Source organism: Herpailurus yagouaroundi, unplaced genomic scaffold (genome assembly GCF_014898765.1).
Source record: "Herpailurus yagouaroundi ecotype Mexico unplaced genomic scaffold, PumYag 28, whole genome shotgun sequence".
Classification (NCBI taxonomy): Eukaryota; Metazoa; Chordata; class Mammalia; order Carnivora; family Felidae; genus Herpailurus; species Herpailurus yagouaroundi.
The window spans coordinates 135218375-135238658 of record NW_024412376.1 but is presented as its reverse complement, the minus strand read 5'-3'; the positions used below and the strand labels follow the sequence as shown (position 1 = coordinate 135238658).

The following is a 20284-nucleotide window of genomic DNA, read 5'->3' as shown; positions in this document are numbered from 1 at the left end:
CACTCTCCAGGGACGGAGACTGGTGACTGCCATCTTTGCATTCTTCCTTTGCTGTACTCTCTAGAGGACTAGTAGCTCCCAGAAGGGAGCTTTACATTTGTCTTGTGCCTTTTGTGGGTGCTGCCCACAGGAACATTTCTAGAACACCTGGCTCTGGAAGAACAGAGGGGCTTGTGTTTCTGGTCACAGGGGAATGTAATAATCACCCAGAAAGAAGTTCATAACCTTTGCTGGCGCCCCAATTTTTGTGACTGCTGCCAAGGGACAGCTCTACATCAACTAGCTCTGGTGGCCAGTGGGGCTTCTATTCATGAGTCCCAAAGGACGGTAGCCAATGTGCTACCAGCTACCACCCTACAGGGCACAGCAAGAGGCCACTGACCCAGGAGCTGGGTCTTTCTGAGAAGTAAGCCTATCAGCTAATCATCATAACTGTGGCCTAAGGGTCAGGCTTCTAAACAAAGCAATCATCTAGCGGCTGACTGAAATCCTTTCTAGAGACCTCAGAGGGCAGGCACTATCTTCAGACTCACCCTCCACCAGTGTTTCCTGGAAGAGAGCTTGGAGTCTGGTGCCTGATGTTTGGGGGACAACCCTTAATCACCCGGCTCTGTTGGCTGGAACGGCTTGCATTCTTGGATCCCAACGGACTGTGGTAATTGGAGGGACTGCCTTTGGCAGGCTACCACCCTCAGGACACTGCATAGGCAGCAGACTGAGGTATACTCTAAGTTTTTCTGTGAAGAGGCCACTTTGCCTGTACTGGAGCTTTGGAGTAGGGGCAGGACTCAGGTCTGGCCTACACTTAGTGGCCTATGGTGCTTCCAAAGGAACTCAGGCTATCAATGCCACCCTGGTGTTCTCAGTCCTTCTCCAGCTTGTCGGTATCTCCCAGAAAGGTGCTCATACACTCGTTTAGAACCCGACTTTTTGCCACCTGGGGGACATACCTCAGGATTGCTTGGCTCTGGTGGTGAGGTTTATGCTTGTGGCTCCTCAGGACTGGATATATCTGCATGCATTCATTCAATTTTATTTAACTTTATTTAATTATGTATGTATGTATGTATGTATGTATGTATGTATGTATGTATGTAGGCAGGCTTCACACTCAGTGCAGAGCCCAATACAGGGCCTGAACTCATGACCCTGAGATCAAGATCTGAGCTGAGATCAAGAGTCAGATGCTTAACTGACTGAGCCACCCAGGTGGCTCTGTACCTGCATACTTTTAAGTAAAAGCAGCTGCCTAAAGGTCTGGCTTCCAGTCAGTCTGAATCTAGGTACAGAGATCCTCCATTATGGGACACGGACAGATCTTGGCGCATCCTTAACTATTGGGAGCTATTAAAAATATAACAGGTTGCTTGGACAAGCACAAAGTTTTGAGAGATGATCAAGAAATGGGGTAGAGCTGAATGAAAAGGTTCAACTCCTCCATAAGGTCATTCCTTCAAAACTGGAAGAGATGTTGTTTCATATACTATACAGAAACCAATACAGAGGGTCAAGCAAAATGAAGAAATTCAGGAATATGTTCCAAATGAAAGAGTAAGATAAAACCTCATAAAAAAAGCCTTATCCAAAGGAAGAGAAGTAAACTGATGGAGTTCAAAGTAATGGTCATAAAATGCTCACCAAACTGGGGAGCAGCATGGATGAACAGTAAGAACTTTAACAGGGATGAAATTATAACGAAGTACTAAACAGAAATCAGAGCTGAAGAATACAATAAAAGAATTGAAAAATATAATACAGGGGTTCAACAGCGGACTAGATATGAAACAGAAAATATGTATCAATCTAAAGATAAGGAGGAGGAATGCACCCCATCAGAAGAGCAAAAAGAAAAATAAATGGAAAAAAAAAGTGAAAACAGCTTAAGGAAATTAAAGGATATCAAATGGACTAATATTTGCCTTGCAGACCTTCCAGAAGAAAAGGAAAGAAAGGCAGAAACCTTTTCTGAAGAAATATGACTGAAAACTTCCTGAATGTAGGGAAGGAAACAGACACCAGATCCAGGATGCCTAGAGTTCTAAAATATTTGAACCCAGAGGCCTACACCAAGACACATTACAATCAAAATGTCAAGGGGCGTCTGGGTGGCTCAGTTGAGTAAGCATCTGGCTCTTGATTTTGGCTCAGGTCATGATCTCATGGTCTTGAGATCAAGCCCTGCACTGGGCTCTGCACCAGGCATGGAGCCTGAGATTCTCTCTCTCTCCCTCCCTCTTCTCCTCCCCCACTCACATGCACTCATGCTTTCTTTCTCTTAAAAAACCAAAACAATAAAACAGAGTCTCCTGGGTGACTCAGTTGGTTCAGCATCTGACTCTTGGTTTAGGCTCAGGTTATGATCTCACGGTTTGTGAGTTGTAACACCACATTGGACTGACAGTGCAGAGCCTATTTGACATTCTCTCTCTGCCTCTCCTGAGCATATGCACTCTCTCTCAAAATAAATAAACTTAAAAAAACAAAACAATAAAGTGTCAAAAGTTAAAGAAGAGAATATTATGAGCAACAAAAGAAAAAAAATGTTACATATAAGGGAACCCCCCTATAAGACTATCAACAAATTTTTCAACACAAACTTTCCAGGCAAGGAGGGAGTGGCGTGACATATTCAAAGAGCTGAAAGAAAACAACTTCCAACCAAGAATACTCTACCTGCCAAGATTATCTTTTGGAATGGAAGGAGAGAGAAACAGTTTCCCAGAAAAGTAAAAGCTAAAAGGAGTTCATCACCACTAAACCGGTAGTGAAAGAAATGTTAAAGGGATTTCTATAAGTAGAAAAGAACCCTAATTAGTAATAAGAACACATGTGAAATAATATCACTGGAAAGGTAAATAAATAATAGAGGTCAGGTAGTAGACTACTTATAAAGCTAGTATGAAGGTTAAAAGATGAAAGTAGTAAAAATAAATGATTCAATAATTAGTTAAAAGATATATAAGATAAAAAGATGCAAAATGTGACATCAAAACATAAAATGTAAGGAGGAGTTAAAACTTTGAGATTTAGAATGGAATCAAGTAAGTTGTTATCAACTTAAAACAGACTGTTAAGTTTTTATATGTAAGCATCATGGTAACTACAAAATAAAAACCTATAGTAAATACACAAAAGATAAAGGGGAAGGAATATAAGCATACCACTAAAGAAAGTCATCAAACCACAAAGAAAGTAAGTGAAAGAAAGGAACAGAAGGAAACTACAAAAACAATCATAAAACAATTAACAAAATGGCAATAAGCACATACTTATCAATAATTACCTTGAATGTAAATGGATTAAATTCTCTAATCAAAAAACACAGAATGGCTGAACGGATAAAAAAACAAGACTCGGGGAGCCTGGGTGGCGCAGTCGGTTAAGCGTCCGACTTCAGCCAGGTCACGATCTCGTGGTCCGTGAGTTCGAGCCCCGCTTCGGGCTCTGGGCTGATGGCTCAGAGCCTGGAGCCTGCTTCCGATTCTGTGTCTCCCCCTCTCTCTGCCCCTCCCCCGTTCATGCTCTGTCTCTCTGTCCCAAAAATAAATAAACGTTTAAAAAAACAAAAAACAAAAAAAAAACAAGACTCATCTATATGCTGCCTACAAGAAACACATCCAGTGAAAGTGAAGAGATGGAAAAAGATATTACATGTAAATAGAAACCAAAATAAAGCTTTAGTAGCTACAATTGTTATCAGACAAAATACACTTTATTTTTTTCAGTAGCCTTCACATCCAGCACGGAGCCTAACATGGGGCTTCAACTCATGACTCTGAGATCAAGACCTGAGCTGAGATCAAGAGTTCGACATTTAACCCAATGAGCCCCCCAGACAAAATACACTTTAAAACAAAGACTGTAATAAGACATAAAAAAGGGTGTTACATAATGAGAAAGGGGCCTTTGTAAATATTTATGTACCCAACACAGAAAGACCTAAATATATAAAGCAAATATTAGCAGACCTAAAAAGAGAAACAGAAATAAAATAGTATTTATATAATTATTACAATTCATAATATATAGGGATTCTAATACCCCAATTATATCAATGAATAGATCATCCAGGCAGAAAAACCATTAAGACGACATCAGTCTTAATGTTTTTTGTTTTTTTTATTTTTTTATTTTTGAGACAGAGAGAGGCAGAGCATGAGCAGGGGAGGGGCAGAGAGAGAAGGAGACACAGAATCCGAAGCAGACTCCAGGCTCTGCACTGTCAGCACAGAGCCCGACGCGGGGCTCGAACTCACGGACTATGAGATCATGACCTGAGCCGAAGCCAGACGCCCAACCGACTGAGCCACCCAGGCGCCCCAAGACGACATCAGTCTTAAATGACATGTTAGACCAGATGGTCTTAACAGATATTTACAGAACATTCCATATAAAAGCAACAAATACACATTTTTCTTAAGTGCACATGGAAAATTTTCCAAGTTAGATCATATGTTAGGCCACAAAGCAAGTCTTTTTTTTTTTTTTTTTTAAATGTTTATTTTTCAGAGAGAGGGAGAGAGAGTGTGAGTGGGGTGGAATGGAGAGACAGGGAGACAGAGGATCTGAATTGGGCTCTGTGCTGACAGCAGTGAGCCCAATGCAGGGCTCAAACTCACCAACTGTGAGATCATGACCTGAGTTGAAGTCGAATGCTCAACTACCTAAGCTATCTATGCACCCTGACACAAATAAGTCTTAATGAGTTTAAGAATGAAATGGTATCAAGCATCTTTTCTGATTACAATGATATGGAACCACAAAATTACACTAAGAAAACTGAAAAATTCACAAATATGTACAGATTCAACAACATGCTACTGAATAACCAATGAGTCAAAGAAGAAATCAAAAGAAAAATAAAAGCTATACCTTGAGACCAACAAAATGGAAACATACCAAAATTTCTGGGATGAAGCAAAAGCAGTTCTAACAGGGAAGTTCATAGCACTAAACACCTACCTCAAGAAACATAAAAAGTCACAAACTAATTTTACACCTCAAAGAACCAGGGGAAAAAAGAACAAATGAAGCCCAAAGTTAGAAGTAAAGAAAATAACAAAAATTAGAGCAGAAATAAACGAAATAGAGAAAATGACAAGAAAAAAAACTGATGAGACTAGAGCTGGTTCTGTGAAAAGATAAACAAAATTAGGGCACCTGGGTGGCTCAGTCAACTAAGCATCTGACTTTGGCTCAGGTCATGATCTCACAGTTTGTGGGTTTGAGCTCTGCGTTGGGCTCTGTACTGATGACCGTTTGGAGCCTGGAGCCTGCTTCAGATTTTGTGTCTCCCTTTTTCTGCCCCTCCCATGCTCTCTCTCTCTCAAAAATAACTAAAACATTAAAAAAAAAAAAAAAAAAGGTAAACAAAATTGACAAACCTTTAGCTAGACCGACCAAGAAAAAACAAAAAAGAGGACTCAGAAATGAAAGGAGATTTATGACTGATACCACAGAGATACAAAGGATCATAAGAGAATGCTATGAAAAATTTTTTATTTTTTTTTTATTTTTTTTTATTTTTTTTAAAAATTTTTTTTTCAACGTTTATTTATTTTTGGGACAGAGAGAGACAGAGCATGAACAGGGGAGGGGCAGAGAGAGAGGGAGACACAGAATCGGAAACAGGCTCCAGGCTCTGAGCCATCAGCCCAGAGCCCGACGCGGGGCTCGAACTCACAGACCGCGAGATCGTGACCTGGCTGAAGTCGGACGCTTAACCGACTGCGCCACCCAGGTGCCCCGCGAATGCTATGAAAAATTATATGCTAACACACTAGACAACCTAGAAGAAATGGATAAATTCCTAGCAATATACAACTTACCAAGACTAAATCATGAAGAAACAAAACGTGAAAGACCAATTACTAGAAAGGAAATTGAATTAGTAACTGAAAACCTTCCAACAAGCAAAAGTCTAAGACCACAGAGCTTCACTGGTGAATTGTACCACACATTCAAAGAAGAATTAATATCAATCCTTTTCAAATTTGTCCAAAAAAGAGGAGGACTCTCTTCCAAAATCAGTTTACAAGGCCAGCAATTATCCTGATACCAAAACCAGACAAGGATGCCACAAGAAAGGAAGCTACAGGTCAATATTCCTGATAAGCATAGATGCAAAAATCCTCAATAAAATATTAGCAAACTGAATTCAACAATACATTAAAAGGATCATACACCATGACTGAGTGGGATTTATTCCAGGGATGCAAGGATGGTTCAACATCCACAAGTGAATCAATGTGGTATATCACATTAACAAAATGAAGAATACAAATCATGATCATCTCTAATTGATGCAGAAAAAGTTCTTAACAAAATTCAACATATATTTATGATAAAAACTCTCAACAAAGTGATTATAGAAAGAACATACTTCAACATAATAAAGACCACATATAACTTCATACTCAATGGTGAAAAGCTGAAAGCTTTTCTTCTAAGATCAGGAACAAGACAAAGATGTCTTTACCACTTTTATTTAGAAAGTATTCGGAAGTCCTAGCCAGAACAATTAGGCAAGAAAAAGAAATAAAAGGCATCCAACTGGAAAAGAAGTAAAACTGTCATTAGCTGCAGATAAGATGATATTATACATAAAAAACCCTAAAGACTCCATCAAAAAACTGTTAGAACAAATTAAAGTTGCAGAAAACAAAATCAATACACAAAAATCTGTTGCATTTTTTACACTAATAATTATTAGAAAAATAAATTAAGAAAACATTCCCATTAATAATTGCATCAAAAAGAGTAACAACCAGGAGTATAGTTAGCCAATAAGGTGAAAGATTTTTTTTTTTAATATGCCAACCACTGTTTGATTATTTACACATACTATCTCCTTCAATCAATCCTTACAACTTAGTATAATTTTATAAATATGAACATTAAAGCATAGAGAAATTAAGTGACATGAAGTAAGTTCACACAACTGGTAAAATGGTAGAATTTGCGCACAAATCTATTTGGTGACACAATCCAAGCTCAAATCATTATATAATACTGCATTTCTTAAATTTTTTTAGTATTTATTTTTGATAGAGAGAGAGACAGAGCATGAGCAAAGGAGGGGCAGAGAGAGAGGGAGACAGAGAATCTGAAGCAGGCTCCAGGCTCTGAGCTGTCAGCACAGAACCTGATGCGCGGCTCGAACTCACAGACTGCGAGATCATGACCTGAGCCGAAGTCAGATGCTTAACCGACTGAGCCACCCAGGGGCCCCTATAATACTGCATTTCTTTAATACAGCAACTGAAGAGTCTCAAAAATATAAGGATGAATTAACACAATTCCAGTTAGAATACATAAAATTCTCCCAACTAATCCCACACAATGTAAAACATCAGGACATTTTCTCACTCTTAGGGATAAGGAGGTGGTTAGGGATCATTTTCAAAGTAAAATAATAGTAATACCAGGTTGCCTAGGTGGCTTAGTCAGTTAAGGATCAGACTTCAGCTCAGGTCATGACTTCGTGGTTTGTGAGTTCGAGCCCTGGGTCAGGCTCTGTGCTGACAACTCAGAGCCTGGAGCCTGCTTCGGATCCTGTGTCTCCCTTTCTATGCCACTCCCCAACTTGTGCGCGCGCTCTCTCTCTCACTCTCTCAAAAATGAATAAACGTTAAAAAAAAAAATAATAGTAATGCCAAGGAACTGAAACTTCTAATGTTAATGTTAAATATATTGTAACTAAAATATGGCAAATGAAAAACTTAAATTGTCTTTTGTAACTAAAATAAATCTTTCTGATTCAATTAATTCTTAAGAGTCCATAAAGAGATAAACACTCCTGTTACTCAAGACTGACTGATTCCCAAAACAGTATAATGGTTATTGATAGACTGAATTTAATCCTATGTATTTTAAAGTATGGCTATATATCATTTTGGTAAAGAAGAGAATAAAAAAGTATTATAAAGGGAATAAAAAAGTAATTTTGATAGATTATATGACCCCCGTCAATTTCTCATGTTATAAAGCTATCTTTTCTTTCTTTAAAAAAAAATTTTTTTTAATGTTTTTATTTATTTTTGAAGGAGAGAGAGAGAGAGAGACCGAACATGAGTGGGGGAGGGGCAGAGAGAGAGGAAGACACAGAATTCGAAGCAGGCTCCAGGCTCTAAGCTGTCAGCACAGAGCCCGATGCGGGGCTCGAACTCACAAACTGTGAGATCATGACCTGAGCCGCAGACGGATGCTTAACCGACTGAGCCATCCAGATGCCCCTACAGCTATCTTTTCTTGACCACAGTCATGCTTCTGACCCATACTGAAAACTAGAAGACATGAAAGATATTGAAGAATGCACAAATAAATAGAAAGATATTTTGTGCGCATGGACTGGAAGAATATTGTTAAAATGTCCAAGCTATTCACAGCAACCTACAGATTCAATACAATCCTTATCAATATTCCAATGGCATTTTTCACAGAACTAGAAGAAATAATTCTAAAATTTTTATGAAACCATAAAAGATCCTGAATAGCTAAAGCAAATAGCGACACAATAAATTAATAATTTCCACAAAGTTAAATAACCAGTTTGAAAAACATCTTATTTAACACTTCAATTTACATGGAAACTTAAAATAATTGCTTAACGATATTAAAAATGTTGCATACTAGACAGAACAACAAAAAGTGCCAGTGATTTCAATTCTAACTCCAATTACTTCTTGTACATCAGTACTCTCCTTCCCATGTTATAGCTTCTTCTCTTAAGTCTAGTCCTTCTTTCACATGACTGCTTTGCAACTGAAATACAGCTAAAATGTTCTCTGACATAGACCTCACGTTCTAGGCAAACACATACATCAGGTTTTTATTTTATGGAAGTGTTTTCTGGGAAACCCCAAACTCAAAGTTTTTAAAGAAAAAAAATTGTACATACAAATGTAAACAATTAAAAAAATAAACAAAAATTAGAATTAGAAGACATTTTAGGAGTTATCTATTTTATCTCCTTCATTTTATGAATAAGGTAATTGAAGGCCAGAGAAGTTTTTAGTTACAGAAAGACAGTATTACTGGAATAATGTGTTGGAAGCAATAATAATGAAATGACAAGGCTTCAAAATGTAAGGAGCTCATAGTCCAATGCTTAACAGTAATGTTGGACAAGGTAACATCTCTTCCAGTTAAGATACTGACACAATTTCAGTGACAAAAGCTATAGGAGGCATAGATAAATGTTGATTACAACCTTAAATAAGATTAGGAATAAGGTTTAATGACATACATACAAAAATCATAATACTTTTATTATATTTTTTAATGTCATACATACAAAAATCATAATACTTTCATTATTATATTTTTTAGTGTTTATTTATTTTGAGAAAGAGACAGAGAGAAGGGGAGGGGCAGAGAGACAGGGAAACAGAGAATCCCAAGCAGGCTCCTCACTGTCAGCATGGAACCCAATGTGGGGCTTGAACTCACAACTGTGAGATCATGACCTACACAAAAATCAAGAGTCAGATGCTCACCTGGCTGAGCCACCCAGGCGCCTCTCAAAAAAGCCATACTTTTATTTAAAAAAAAAAAAAAAAATTTTTTTTTTTAATGTTTATCTTTGAGAGAGAGAGATAGAGTGTGAGCCAGGGAGGAGCAGAGACAGAAGGAGACACAGAATCCGAAGCAGGCTCTAGGCTCCCAGCTGTCAAGACAGAACCCAACATGGGGCTCAAACTCACAAACCGTGAGATCACGACCTGAGCTGAAGTCGGACGCTTAACCGACTGAGCCACCCAGGCACTCCAAAATCATAATACTTTTTATTTTTTTGTCAATTTTTTAAATGTTTATTTATTTTTGAGAGAGAGCACGTGCGCAGGAGGGTGGGGCAGAGAGGGAGACACAGAATCCAAAGTAGGCTCCAGGCTTTGAGCTGTTAGCACAGAACCTGATGCAGGGTTCGAACTCCCGAACTGTCAGATTATGACCTGAGCTGAAGTTGGGGGCTTAGCTGACTGAGCCACCCAGGTGCCCCCAAACCAGCCTATTTTAAAGACACAGCTGACAGCAAATAGGAAACAATCAGAAGAACCAAAAAGAGCTTGTTAGATGGAAAAATTTTCTAAGATGAAACAATAATTTACAAGAAATAAAACCACAGAGAAGTTTTTATTCTAATGGGAACAGTAACAGGAAAAATATTTGGTATCTTATTAAAAAGTAAAAATAACTTCTAGAATTCTTGAAATTCTACATGACTTACTCTTTAATATCACGAAGCTGGTCAACATCTTGTGATCTTGTAAAATCTGGATCATGGGCTAGCAGGTGAATCATGTATGGAACTACATATTCAGGCAACAGTGATAATAATTTCTCTAAAGTGAAAACATTATTATCAACAACAGTAATAAGAGCTTTTATAAAATCCCTCTCTAGTTTGCTTTCTATCCACTTCAGTTTCCATCTTTTTCCTGATTTATTTTAAAATTAGAGGCAACATGGTATCTAGAGGATACTGAAACACTTTTATTTCAATGTGGAAAGCTATTAAAGCCAAAAGGATAATTTGAGATTATATAGTGAGTCCTTGGTAAAGCTAGGAAAGTAATTCTTTACTCTCTGACATCTGAGCAATGTGTTTAAATCAAGCCACACTGCTGATCCCATAAGAAAAATGTAATTCCCCCAAACAGTTTCACACATTATAAACAGGACCTAGAAACCAGATTTAATATGTTAAATACATCACAACTATAGTGACAGCATCCTATAAAAATCCTAGTGTTATTATTAACTACAATAGAAATATAGGAAATAAACCCCCTGCACCCCCCAAGTTGGTACATTGACAAGATATGTTTGCACACTGAGAGCTTTCAAAATTACTTACCAGTAGCCATGGGATTCTGTTTAATGTACTCCCTGCGTATACTGATATTTTTTAGTAAACACTGTCGTGCATGTGCTCTTCTCTCCTTCACAGGATCTTTGGCACACAAGGCAAAGATCGCCATGTACTCCAATGGGAGTAGTAACTTCACAAGTGCCTTATGCAACTTCTGAGCAAATATCTGCCTTACTTGGTAGCACTCATCCTACAGCAGCAGAAAACCAAAAATACTTAAATAAAAATACTAGTACCTTTAAAACTATGACAAAATAACCTCATTTCATTAAGAAAAAAAATTGGCAAACATTTACCAAACAGCAGTTTATTCTGAATGCCTTCATTAAAAAAAGATCATAGTTATACTGGGGGAAATAAATAACAATATGTATAAGATATTTAGTTAGAATAGTCGTAATACAAATTCTGTTTGTGCACACAGTAAATGGATCTGTATCCATAGAAGGTAAATGTACTTAACTTTGAAGGGAAAGTAACTGACAAAAATAAGACGATTACTTACATTAATAACAAGTGCACAGAGCTGAAACTGTTCGGGGGTTATAATTTCATGGTAACAAGGTTCCTGAGCAAGCTTCATTATGGCACTACCAGCAGCTAATCGCAAGCGAGACATATCAGATTTACTATAAACAAACAAAAAAGAAATAAACATTTCCTATAACCATTATCATTCATAACAATGCTTTGGTCCCTTTTTGAGTGTTATGATCTTTAGCATAACTTATGCTTAAAATGACATAATGTATAAATATGGGAAAGCTACTTTTAGTTCTTGAACTCAACACGGGGAAAAAGGCTCAAATCATTGTGACTAATAAATTTATCTGCCTTCATTTTTAGTTATGTTCTAGCCTAGATCCTCTACCATACATAGACAAACAGCCCTGCTTATGATTCGCAACTACACTAAGTGTAATGCTGGGAAGAACCATTTACATCAGGAACAGTATTCCTCATTTTAAGAGGAATACACATTCATTGTAGACAACTGATTAAACCACCTATCATATCAAATCTATTTCCCACAGTTTTTAAATGCATATATAGCCATTAGGAGGTGATTTATACCACGGAAAAGGAGGTAGCAGACAAGGGAAAGGATATGAACTGAGAGCCAGTGTCTATTTGGGGTACTAGTCTCTGGGGCAGACTTTGTTTTGTAGCAAAAAAACCCCAGGAGGTTGAGCACTACCATCCCGCCCAGTAGTTTTTTATTTCCTAAATGGTAAAATGTGACAATGGATGAGATGAAAGGACAGTCTTCTTTCAACTTCTATGTGAAACATAGCATGGTTATGATATTTAAAGACTTTAGGAAATGAGGAAAGCTGGCTGAGTCCATTATTATCGTATAAGAAAACATCGCACTCTTGGACAGGAGGATTGTCAAAGTGAACACTGGTATTATTAATTATTATTATTATTATTATTATTTTATTTATTTATTTTTTTTTAAGAGAGAGAACATGAGCTGGGGAGAGGGGCAGAGGAAGGGAGAGCAAGAATCTTAAGCAGGATCCACACTCAGCACAGAGACTGATGTGGGGCTCGATTCCATGACCCTGGGATCATGACCTGAGCCAAAGCCAAGAGTTGGACACTCAACCGACTGAGCCACCCAGGTGTCCTGAACATAGGTATTTTTGAGAGAACTTCAAATGGCTTCTGACTCAAATGATTCAGGGATTAAAAAATAAACAACTACCATCTGGGTACTTAACTCTGTTAGGCAGTGAGTGAACACTTCACAGGCTTTATTTAATTTTCACTCTATGAGGAAACAGGTTTAGAAAAGTGATTTATACAAGTTCACACAGCTAGTAAATGGAGTATAGAGTTGTATAAGTTTCTGATTCTAGAGCCCAAGCTAAATTTACATAGCATGGTTACATTAGTGTACAATTAGCATAGGATATGTAACACCTAATTTAGATCTGCCTAATATTTCATGACATAGTTAACCATTCCCCTATTTTCTGTGATGATAAAAAAAATGCTGAAAATATGTTCATATACACATTTTTGTATGATTCTCTTATATTTCATGAGTATAAAAATAGTCAAAGGGTAACATTTATAGGGAACTATACCCAAAATGCCAAACTGTCCTGCCAAGACTGTGCTAATTTATATTCACAGGAGTAAGGAGGGAAGCCATTTCCGGGATCCTGTGAAGCAGTGATGGCTTTAAAAATTTTTTTGTTGATTGACAGGCAAGAGATATCACCATGTTTAAACTGCATTTATTATATTTAGTGATGTTAAACATTTATTTTTATTTTTTAGAAAAGTTTTGCTCATGTTATTTGAATGTGGGTAAAAGGAAAGAGTGGGGAAATGAAGAGAGAAGTGTCCTTTTCCTAGTGAATATAAATGATTAAAAAAAAATGTTTTATTTATTTTTGAGATGGGGGAAGGGAGGGACCAGAATCCCAAGCAGGCTCCATACAACGTTAAACATTTTTAAAAAGGTAAACTGATAATTTGTAGTCTTCATCTCTAGTGGGTATCCTATTTATCACTAATTTATAAAGAGCTCATTATTAAGCCTTTGCCATACACTGTACATAGTTTCCCCCAATTTAAAACTTCTCATTATTGCTAACTTAGCTCTAATCTTCTAATCTGTTCCTACAAAGCTACCCTTGGCTTATTCTATGAGAAAGATAATTTCTCATGGTTTTCTTCAGTTTATCAAACCATTCAGCATCTCTACTGAAATTGTTCATTTCCTATCTCCTCCACTAGAATGCATATTCCTTAGAAGGAGAGATTTTATACCTTTAAAACAAGCATAGCAGTACCTAGGATGACAGTGCTCAGTGCTCAATACTCAATGCATACATGAATACTTAAATCTGTCTTGTAATAAAACATTTTAAAGTAGGAAAACATCACAAGTAGAACTCTGTAGTTTTATCTGCTGGTACTCCTGGACTATGGTAAATCAAGAATTGAAACAAACACGGATCATGAAAAATCTGGCTTTTATTTTCATCTTAAAAGGAATATGGGGCACACGAGTGGCTCAGTAGGCTCAGGTCATGATCTCATGATTGTGAGATGGAGCACTACAGCCGGCTCTGTGCTGGGCATGGAGCCTGCATGAGGTTCTCTCTCTTTCCTTCAGCCCCTCTTCCCCTCTGGTGCTTTCCCAAAACAAAACAAAACAACAAATAGAAGCAATAGTGATTTCACAAAGTGACAATGTGTAGAAATGGAAACAATGTGTATGTGGCTTTTGCTTTTTTTTTTTTTTTTTTTTTTTTTTTGCATTTGCAGAACCTTGTATAATCTGCAAACCACCAGGAGGGCTGTGACTTTTCCTCCTTTGAACCTCCACTGAAACTTGCATTCATTTCATAGTACTGTCACTCCACTTGTTCCATCACTATAATACAGGGTGAAAGGTAGAAACTGAATCTTATGTTTTCTCTGCAATGCTTTTCATGTGTTTTGCAAAGAGCAGTATTTCAACAAGTATTTGCTTAAGTGAACCAAATGTTGAAGGCAACTGTAATACATAGTGATTATGACTAAAAGTTTCCTGGAAAAAGTCTGGTCTTTAAAAGTGAAAAGAAACATTCCATTATGCTTGAGATGTAAACCTCGAGTACATCAGTTCTGATCCCAAAGCATATGGTACAATTACAACATTCAATATTAATTAGGCAAATAATTCCTATGTAAGTTCTACTAACATTTTGAGCTGTAAAAATTGGAAAGGAAGAAAAATCTCACCTGATTCTCTTTTGCTCTGTCAGGTCACCCTCACTAACCAACATCGCTGATAATAATCGAAGAGTTGAATTGGCAGATTTAGACTGGTTGTTTTTCATACCCAACAGCCACCTTACCAGAAGTTTAATTGCCTGTACCTATAAAATATTAACATGCTAAAAAAAGAATGGAACTTAAAATTTCAATTAAAGGGAAGATTAATTTATGTTAATTAGATTAATGAGGTTGCTTAATTGCTGGTAAATATGTTTTATGAAACAAGTCTGTAGGATAATAACCATAGCAATAAGAATATTTATCTTGTTGAATCTATAATAGGCACTTTTCCCAGAGCTGTAAATGTTTTAACCTATTTGATGTCCCAAACAATTCTACAAGGGAGGTATTTTCATTTCCAACAGATAAGGCAACTAGGACACATTACTATAATAGATAACTTGCCCAAAGTCTGGCTCTTGATCTCAGGCTTTTCACATTGCCCCAAAACTTCAAATTACTTGAAAGTACATTTTTTAAAAATAACTATTTAAACTATACCTGTTACAGTGATTAAAATGTGCCATTTAGGTAGACTTTACTATTTTTTGTAGTACTGAAAACTATTTTGAAGAAATTATGAAGTGTGATGCTGTGTGACTATCCTGAAATATAAAATTAGGAGATTCCCTAATTATTTGTGGTCATAATTACTTGGAGGTTTACACTCAAAAGACTGCTACCAATACACATGGAAAAATTAGCTAAAGCATCTAGGTGTTATTTACAGTATTTATTGACAACCTGGAAAAAGGAATTGATGGAACATGACTATGAAGCCACAAAAGGTGAAACAGATTTTAAGATAATGAAGACTTGTTGTCAACCCAATACTACCACTTTAAAAGTTAGCTTTACTTAGGTACATTTTGCAACTATCAAAAGTTACCAATTTGATGACAGCTATCCACTTTTGCCAAGTTAATATTCATATTTTTGTAGAGAGTGGTAGTAAGGCTAGACCTGAGATGCTTCTGAGCATCAATACCCTACAAACAATTTCTGTGTAAAACAGCCTCATTGAAATTATTTCACCAGGCAGGAAGTTCAATGGAAAATGCTGACATATATGTAACTCACTCCGTGAGGACTACAATTTCTTTGAGAAACACAACTTTTGATACTCATTTAATGTCAAGTTAAAGGTATCTATGAATGTTCATTATTTCAACATAAAAGTTATCAAGGCCTACACAAATTTACCTTTGCTAGTACTTCAGGGGAAACCTCTTCATCTGGAGACCATAATTTTCCATTCTTCTCACCTGTTGACTATAGACAATTAAATATATTTAATTCTTAGAAAGAATTTTGAAGTTTCCTTCATTAAGTTTTTTCATGCTGAATAATGCAGTGCTCTAGGAATCCTACAGGAAAGTCACCAGGGCTTGAAAAAGAACAAAGTTGGAGGACTTGAGCTTCCTGATTTCAAAACTTACTACAAATCATACACCAATGGAATGAAACAAAGAATGCAGAAAATCCTCAACTATATGGTTAACTGATTTTTAACAAGGGTGCTGAGACCAATTACTTCAACAAATGGTGCTAGAAAAATTAGATGTCCAAGAGCAAAAAATAAAGATGCATTGTTACCTTATATTCAAAATTAATTCAAAATAGATCAAAGATCTTAATTTAAGAGCTAAAACTATAAAACTCTTAGAAGATATAGGAGAAAATCTTCATGTTGTTTGATATGGCAAATATCTGAGAAGGGTTTAATAGGATATATAAAGAATTCTGAGAACTCAGAAACGATAAACAACCCAATTAAAAGCGTGCAAATGACTTTAAATATCCAAAGATACATAAATGGCCAAAAGCACATGAAAAGAAAAAAAAAACCCTCTACATTGTTAGAAGGTCTTCACATTGGTTGCCAGCCATGTCTATCAAATCATTAGTGAAACACAAAGCAAAACGATGAGATACTACTTTATACCCACTAGAATAGCCATTATCAAAAACACAGAAAAGAGTAAGCATTGGCAAAGCTGTGAAGAAACAACACAAAATGGTATAGACACTGTGGAAAACAGTTTGGCAGTCCCTCAAAAAGTACAACATAGAATGACCTTGGGAGCCAGCAATACCGTTCCTAGGCATATATCCAAAATGATCTGAAAACAGGGATGCAAATGTTCATTTCATCATTATTCACCAAAGTCAAAAGGTGGGAAAAAATCCAACTGTCCATCAACAAATGAATAAACAAAATGTAGGCTACACATACAATATTATTCTGGCATAAAATGAATGAACTTCTGATACATAACACAAATGAACCTTGAAATGAGTATGCTAGTGAAATACACCAGGCACAAAAGGACAAATATTGTATGATGAGAGGTATCTAAAACAGGCAAATTCAGAGTCAGAAGAAAGTACAACAGAGTTTACCAGAGGCTGTGGGGGTTACTGGTTAATGAATGCAGAGTTTTTATCTGAGATTAAAAAGTTCTGGAAATAGTGATGTCAGTTACACAACAACGTGGGTACATATTTTAGGTGGTGGCTTGGGTCATTTTGGAGAGTTATTTGGCTTTCCTGGGTATTTCCCATGTATACAGGAGGCATACATGGTATTAAACTTTTTTTTTTTTTTTTTTTTTTTTTTTTTAGTGTTTATTTATTTTGTGAGAGAGAGCACAAACGAGCAAGGGGGGGACAGAGAAAGAGGAAGAGAAAGACAGAATCCCAGGTAGGTTCTATATTATCAGCGTGGAGCCTGACGTGGGGCTTGAACTCATAAACCCTGAGATCATAACCTGAGCTGAAAGCAAGAGTTGGACGCTTAACCAACTGAGCCACCCAGGTGCCCCTCAACTTGTTTCTTAAAAAACAAAACAAAACAAAAATACCCACCCAACAACAAAAACAAGAATGCTGGTGTGTATGACGTAAGTGAATTGTACACTTAAAAATAGCAAAATTGCCAAAGTTTAAATCATGCATATTTTACCACATAAACAACAAAAAAGAGCCACCTTAAACTACAATCCATCAACAATCAAGTCATTTAAGAGGGGTCTTAAATTTCACACTGGTTACCAGCCACATCTATCAACAGTGCAAAACACAGCCTGAATGTGTTAAGTGGGAAATGAGACTTTGGCTATGTTCTTCTATCCTTGTCTATTACATCTAAATGGGGGAAGGGAGAGGAAGGAATGCACTAAAATGTCTTTCTTTTTAAGTTTGGATATCGAAGGCTCCAAGACTACTGGATCACGTGGAAGGAATAGGTAAGCTGGATAAAATAGGACTCCCTTGAAAGTCATCAACAATGATCCAGCAGGTAAAACAGACTTGTCTTCATTCAACATTCATTTTTAATTTAATACTTGGTAAAGTGAATTCTTAATCAGGTATGTGTTTCAGGAATCTCTTGGGGAGCCTTTTCAAGCTATACATTCCTGGGTTCCAGCCCGGAGCTAATAAATTAGCATGTGCACACACACAGTGAGCACCTACCCACCCACACACTTCAGCAACTAGAACAGAGTATGAGTCTAGTGCCAAAACTGCAATGTAATTATATTCCGAAATGCTAAATACAATTCAAAATGTTAAATACAATTCTACTTATATTTTTAACAACATTTGATAAAATTCTAGCACTCCAGTAAATTGTCCTTCAAATGTTAGGATAACAGCATTTGATTTATATTTTTTACTTAATGATTCATTCATCTCATGTTCTCATTTTTTCTTTCTTAAATGTTAAGTTCTGGTAATAGCTATACTGAAGTCAGGATGTCATTTGGAAATTTAAGTAAATAAATGAGGGAAAACACGCAATAATTTAAAAGGAAAAGAAAATTAGAGAGGCAGAAATGTTTCTGTGATGAAGATATAAATAGTTTTAGTCTCATTATTCTAAATTTAATTAAATTAGAAACTTACCCTGTCATTCATTAGCAGATCTTTCACAATAAAATTTGCTACTACAGATTTCATTGGGGAAGCAAATTGATCTGGTGCTAACATAGAAATGTGGCCCAATGAAACTAATGGAGTTATAAGTTGTTCTGGTACATCAGCATTCAGACTCCTACTGAGTGGCTATAAAAATAAAACAGTCAAAATTACCAATTTTGTTTTATAAATATCTACATTCTATGGAAACAGTAAATGCTCCTGACCCTCCTGAATTTATTGTGCCCAAACAAATCTGTTCTAATGATATGATCAAAAGTAACTTCAGCCTTATCAGACACTTGATTCTTACTGTACTTACTGAAATTTAATATGATGAAGGAATGCAGAAAAAAGAAAAAGAAAACAAAAGCCCACGTAAAAGGCAGAAGTAAAAACAAGAACATTTCTGCATCATCAAATCAGCATTATTTTCAAGCCATGTACAACAATAGGCTTGTTATGTTGGTGGATTTCTTATCCTGTGGAGACATTTTAAATGCCCATGGACCATAAAAAATAAGGGTTCAAATGGTCTTGTTGATACTATATCCAATTTACAGAAACAAGAGTACTTTTCTAGTAGTGGAATCAGGCCAAGGATCATACATAAGAAAAGGCAAACAGGATTAATTTTCAGGTAGGGTTGACAGGTACTTTAAACTGGGTGGTTCAAAGTTATCTACTAATACTTTCTGAGGATAAGTGGACCACCGAGCCAATAAAGTGAAAATTAAAATGTTCTAACACAAACACACAAAATATTCTTCTAAATGTAGTATTTGAACATATAATCTGATGTAAAGTTTGTGAATACAGTGCTGGAAAAAGTGTCCCTGCTCCCATGGAATATATATACTAGGGTGAAACTAAATAGCCAAAAAAAAATTTACCTTCCATCTTCAACAAACCACACAGCATAAGAATAAAAATCAACATAAACACATCCTATATATATATATATATATATATATATATATACCTCAAAAATCTGTGCAAGCTGGACTTCTTTATTGGTGAATATGGCATGTATACAATGAACAGCCTGTTTTGCTTGGTGTGGAGTACCTCTCTTTGCTTTCTGATGTAAAATGGGAATTAAGGTCCTGCAAAAAAATAATACCATAATTAAAAAAAAGCCCATATACTACAAGTAGTTCTCCTGGTTGTCTCCTGCTTCCTCTCCCTTAACTGCTTGGATTTTTGCTGGTAGCGAAGCCTCTCTTAATTTTTAAGCTGTACGTATGTATGTATGTGCGTGTGTGTTATATATACACGTATATATGTGTATATATACGTGTATATGTACACGTATATATACACACACACACACGTATATAATCTCTACACCCAATGTGGGGCTCGAACTCACGACCTGAGATCAAGAATCCACCAACTGAGCCAGCCAGAAACCCTGATAAGACTCTGTTAAAAATTACCTCATCTGCAGAAAGGTTTAAAGCTCCTTCTCTATCCCCAACTATAATACAAGAAATGTCTCAAGAAAAAGGCTCCTGCAGGAGATAATTTTTATTTTAAAGCCACCTCATGAATATGGAGAAATAAACAAACCACCCTGAATTTATAGTCTAAAACTTGCCCCATGTTATATTTTTATATTTACCTTCCAAGTACATATTCCTAATTTCCCACTTCCCTTTCACAATCCCTTCAGTTATTAAAAATAATTTTTTTCATGTTTATTCA

General features: G+C 36.4%; 1 protein-coding gene across 1 annotated transcript in view; it reads right to left on the bottom strand.

Moving 5' to 3' along the window:
* PDS5A (PDS5 cohesin associated factor A) overlaps window positions 1–20284 on the bottom strand; it is a 142124-nt gene that overhangs the window by 26315 nt on the left and 95525 nt on the right. The window contains exons 20-26 of the mRNA XM_040485303.1: window positions 19560–19683; window positions 18566–18724; window positions 15860–15928; window positions 14621–14757; window positions 11379–11502; window positions 10859–11063; window positions 10229–10343 (exon numbers count right to left, since the gene is read on the bottom strand). Coding sequence (XP_040341237.1) covers window positions 10229–10343; window positions 10859–11063; window positions 11379–11502; window positions 14621–14757; window positions 15860–15928; window positions 18566–18724; window positions 19560–19683 — 933 coding nt within the window. The remainder of the gene's footprint in view (window positions 1–10228; window positions 10344–10858; window positions 11064–11378; window positions 11503–14620; window positions 14758–15859; window positions 15929–18565; window positions 18725–19559; window positions 19684–20284) is intronic.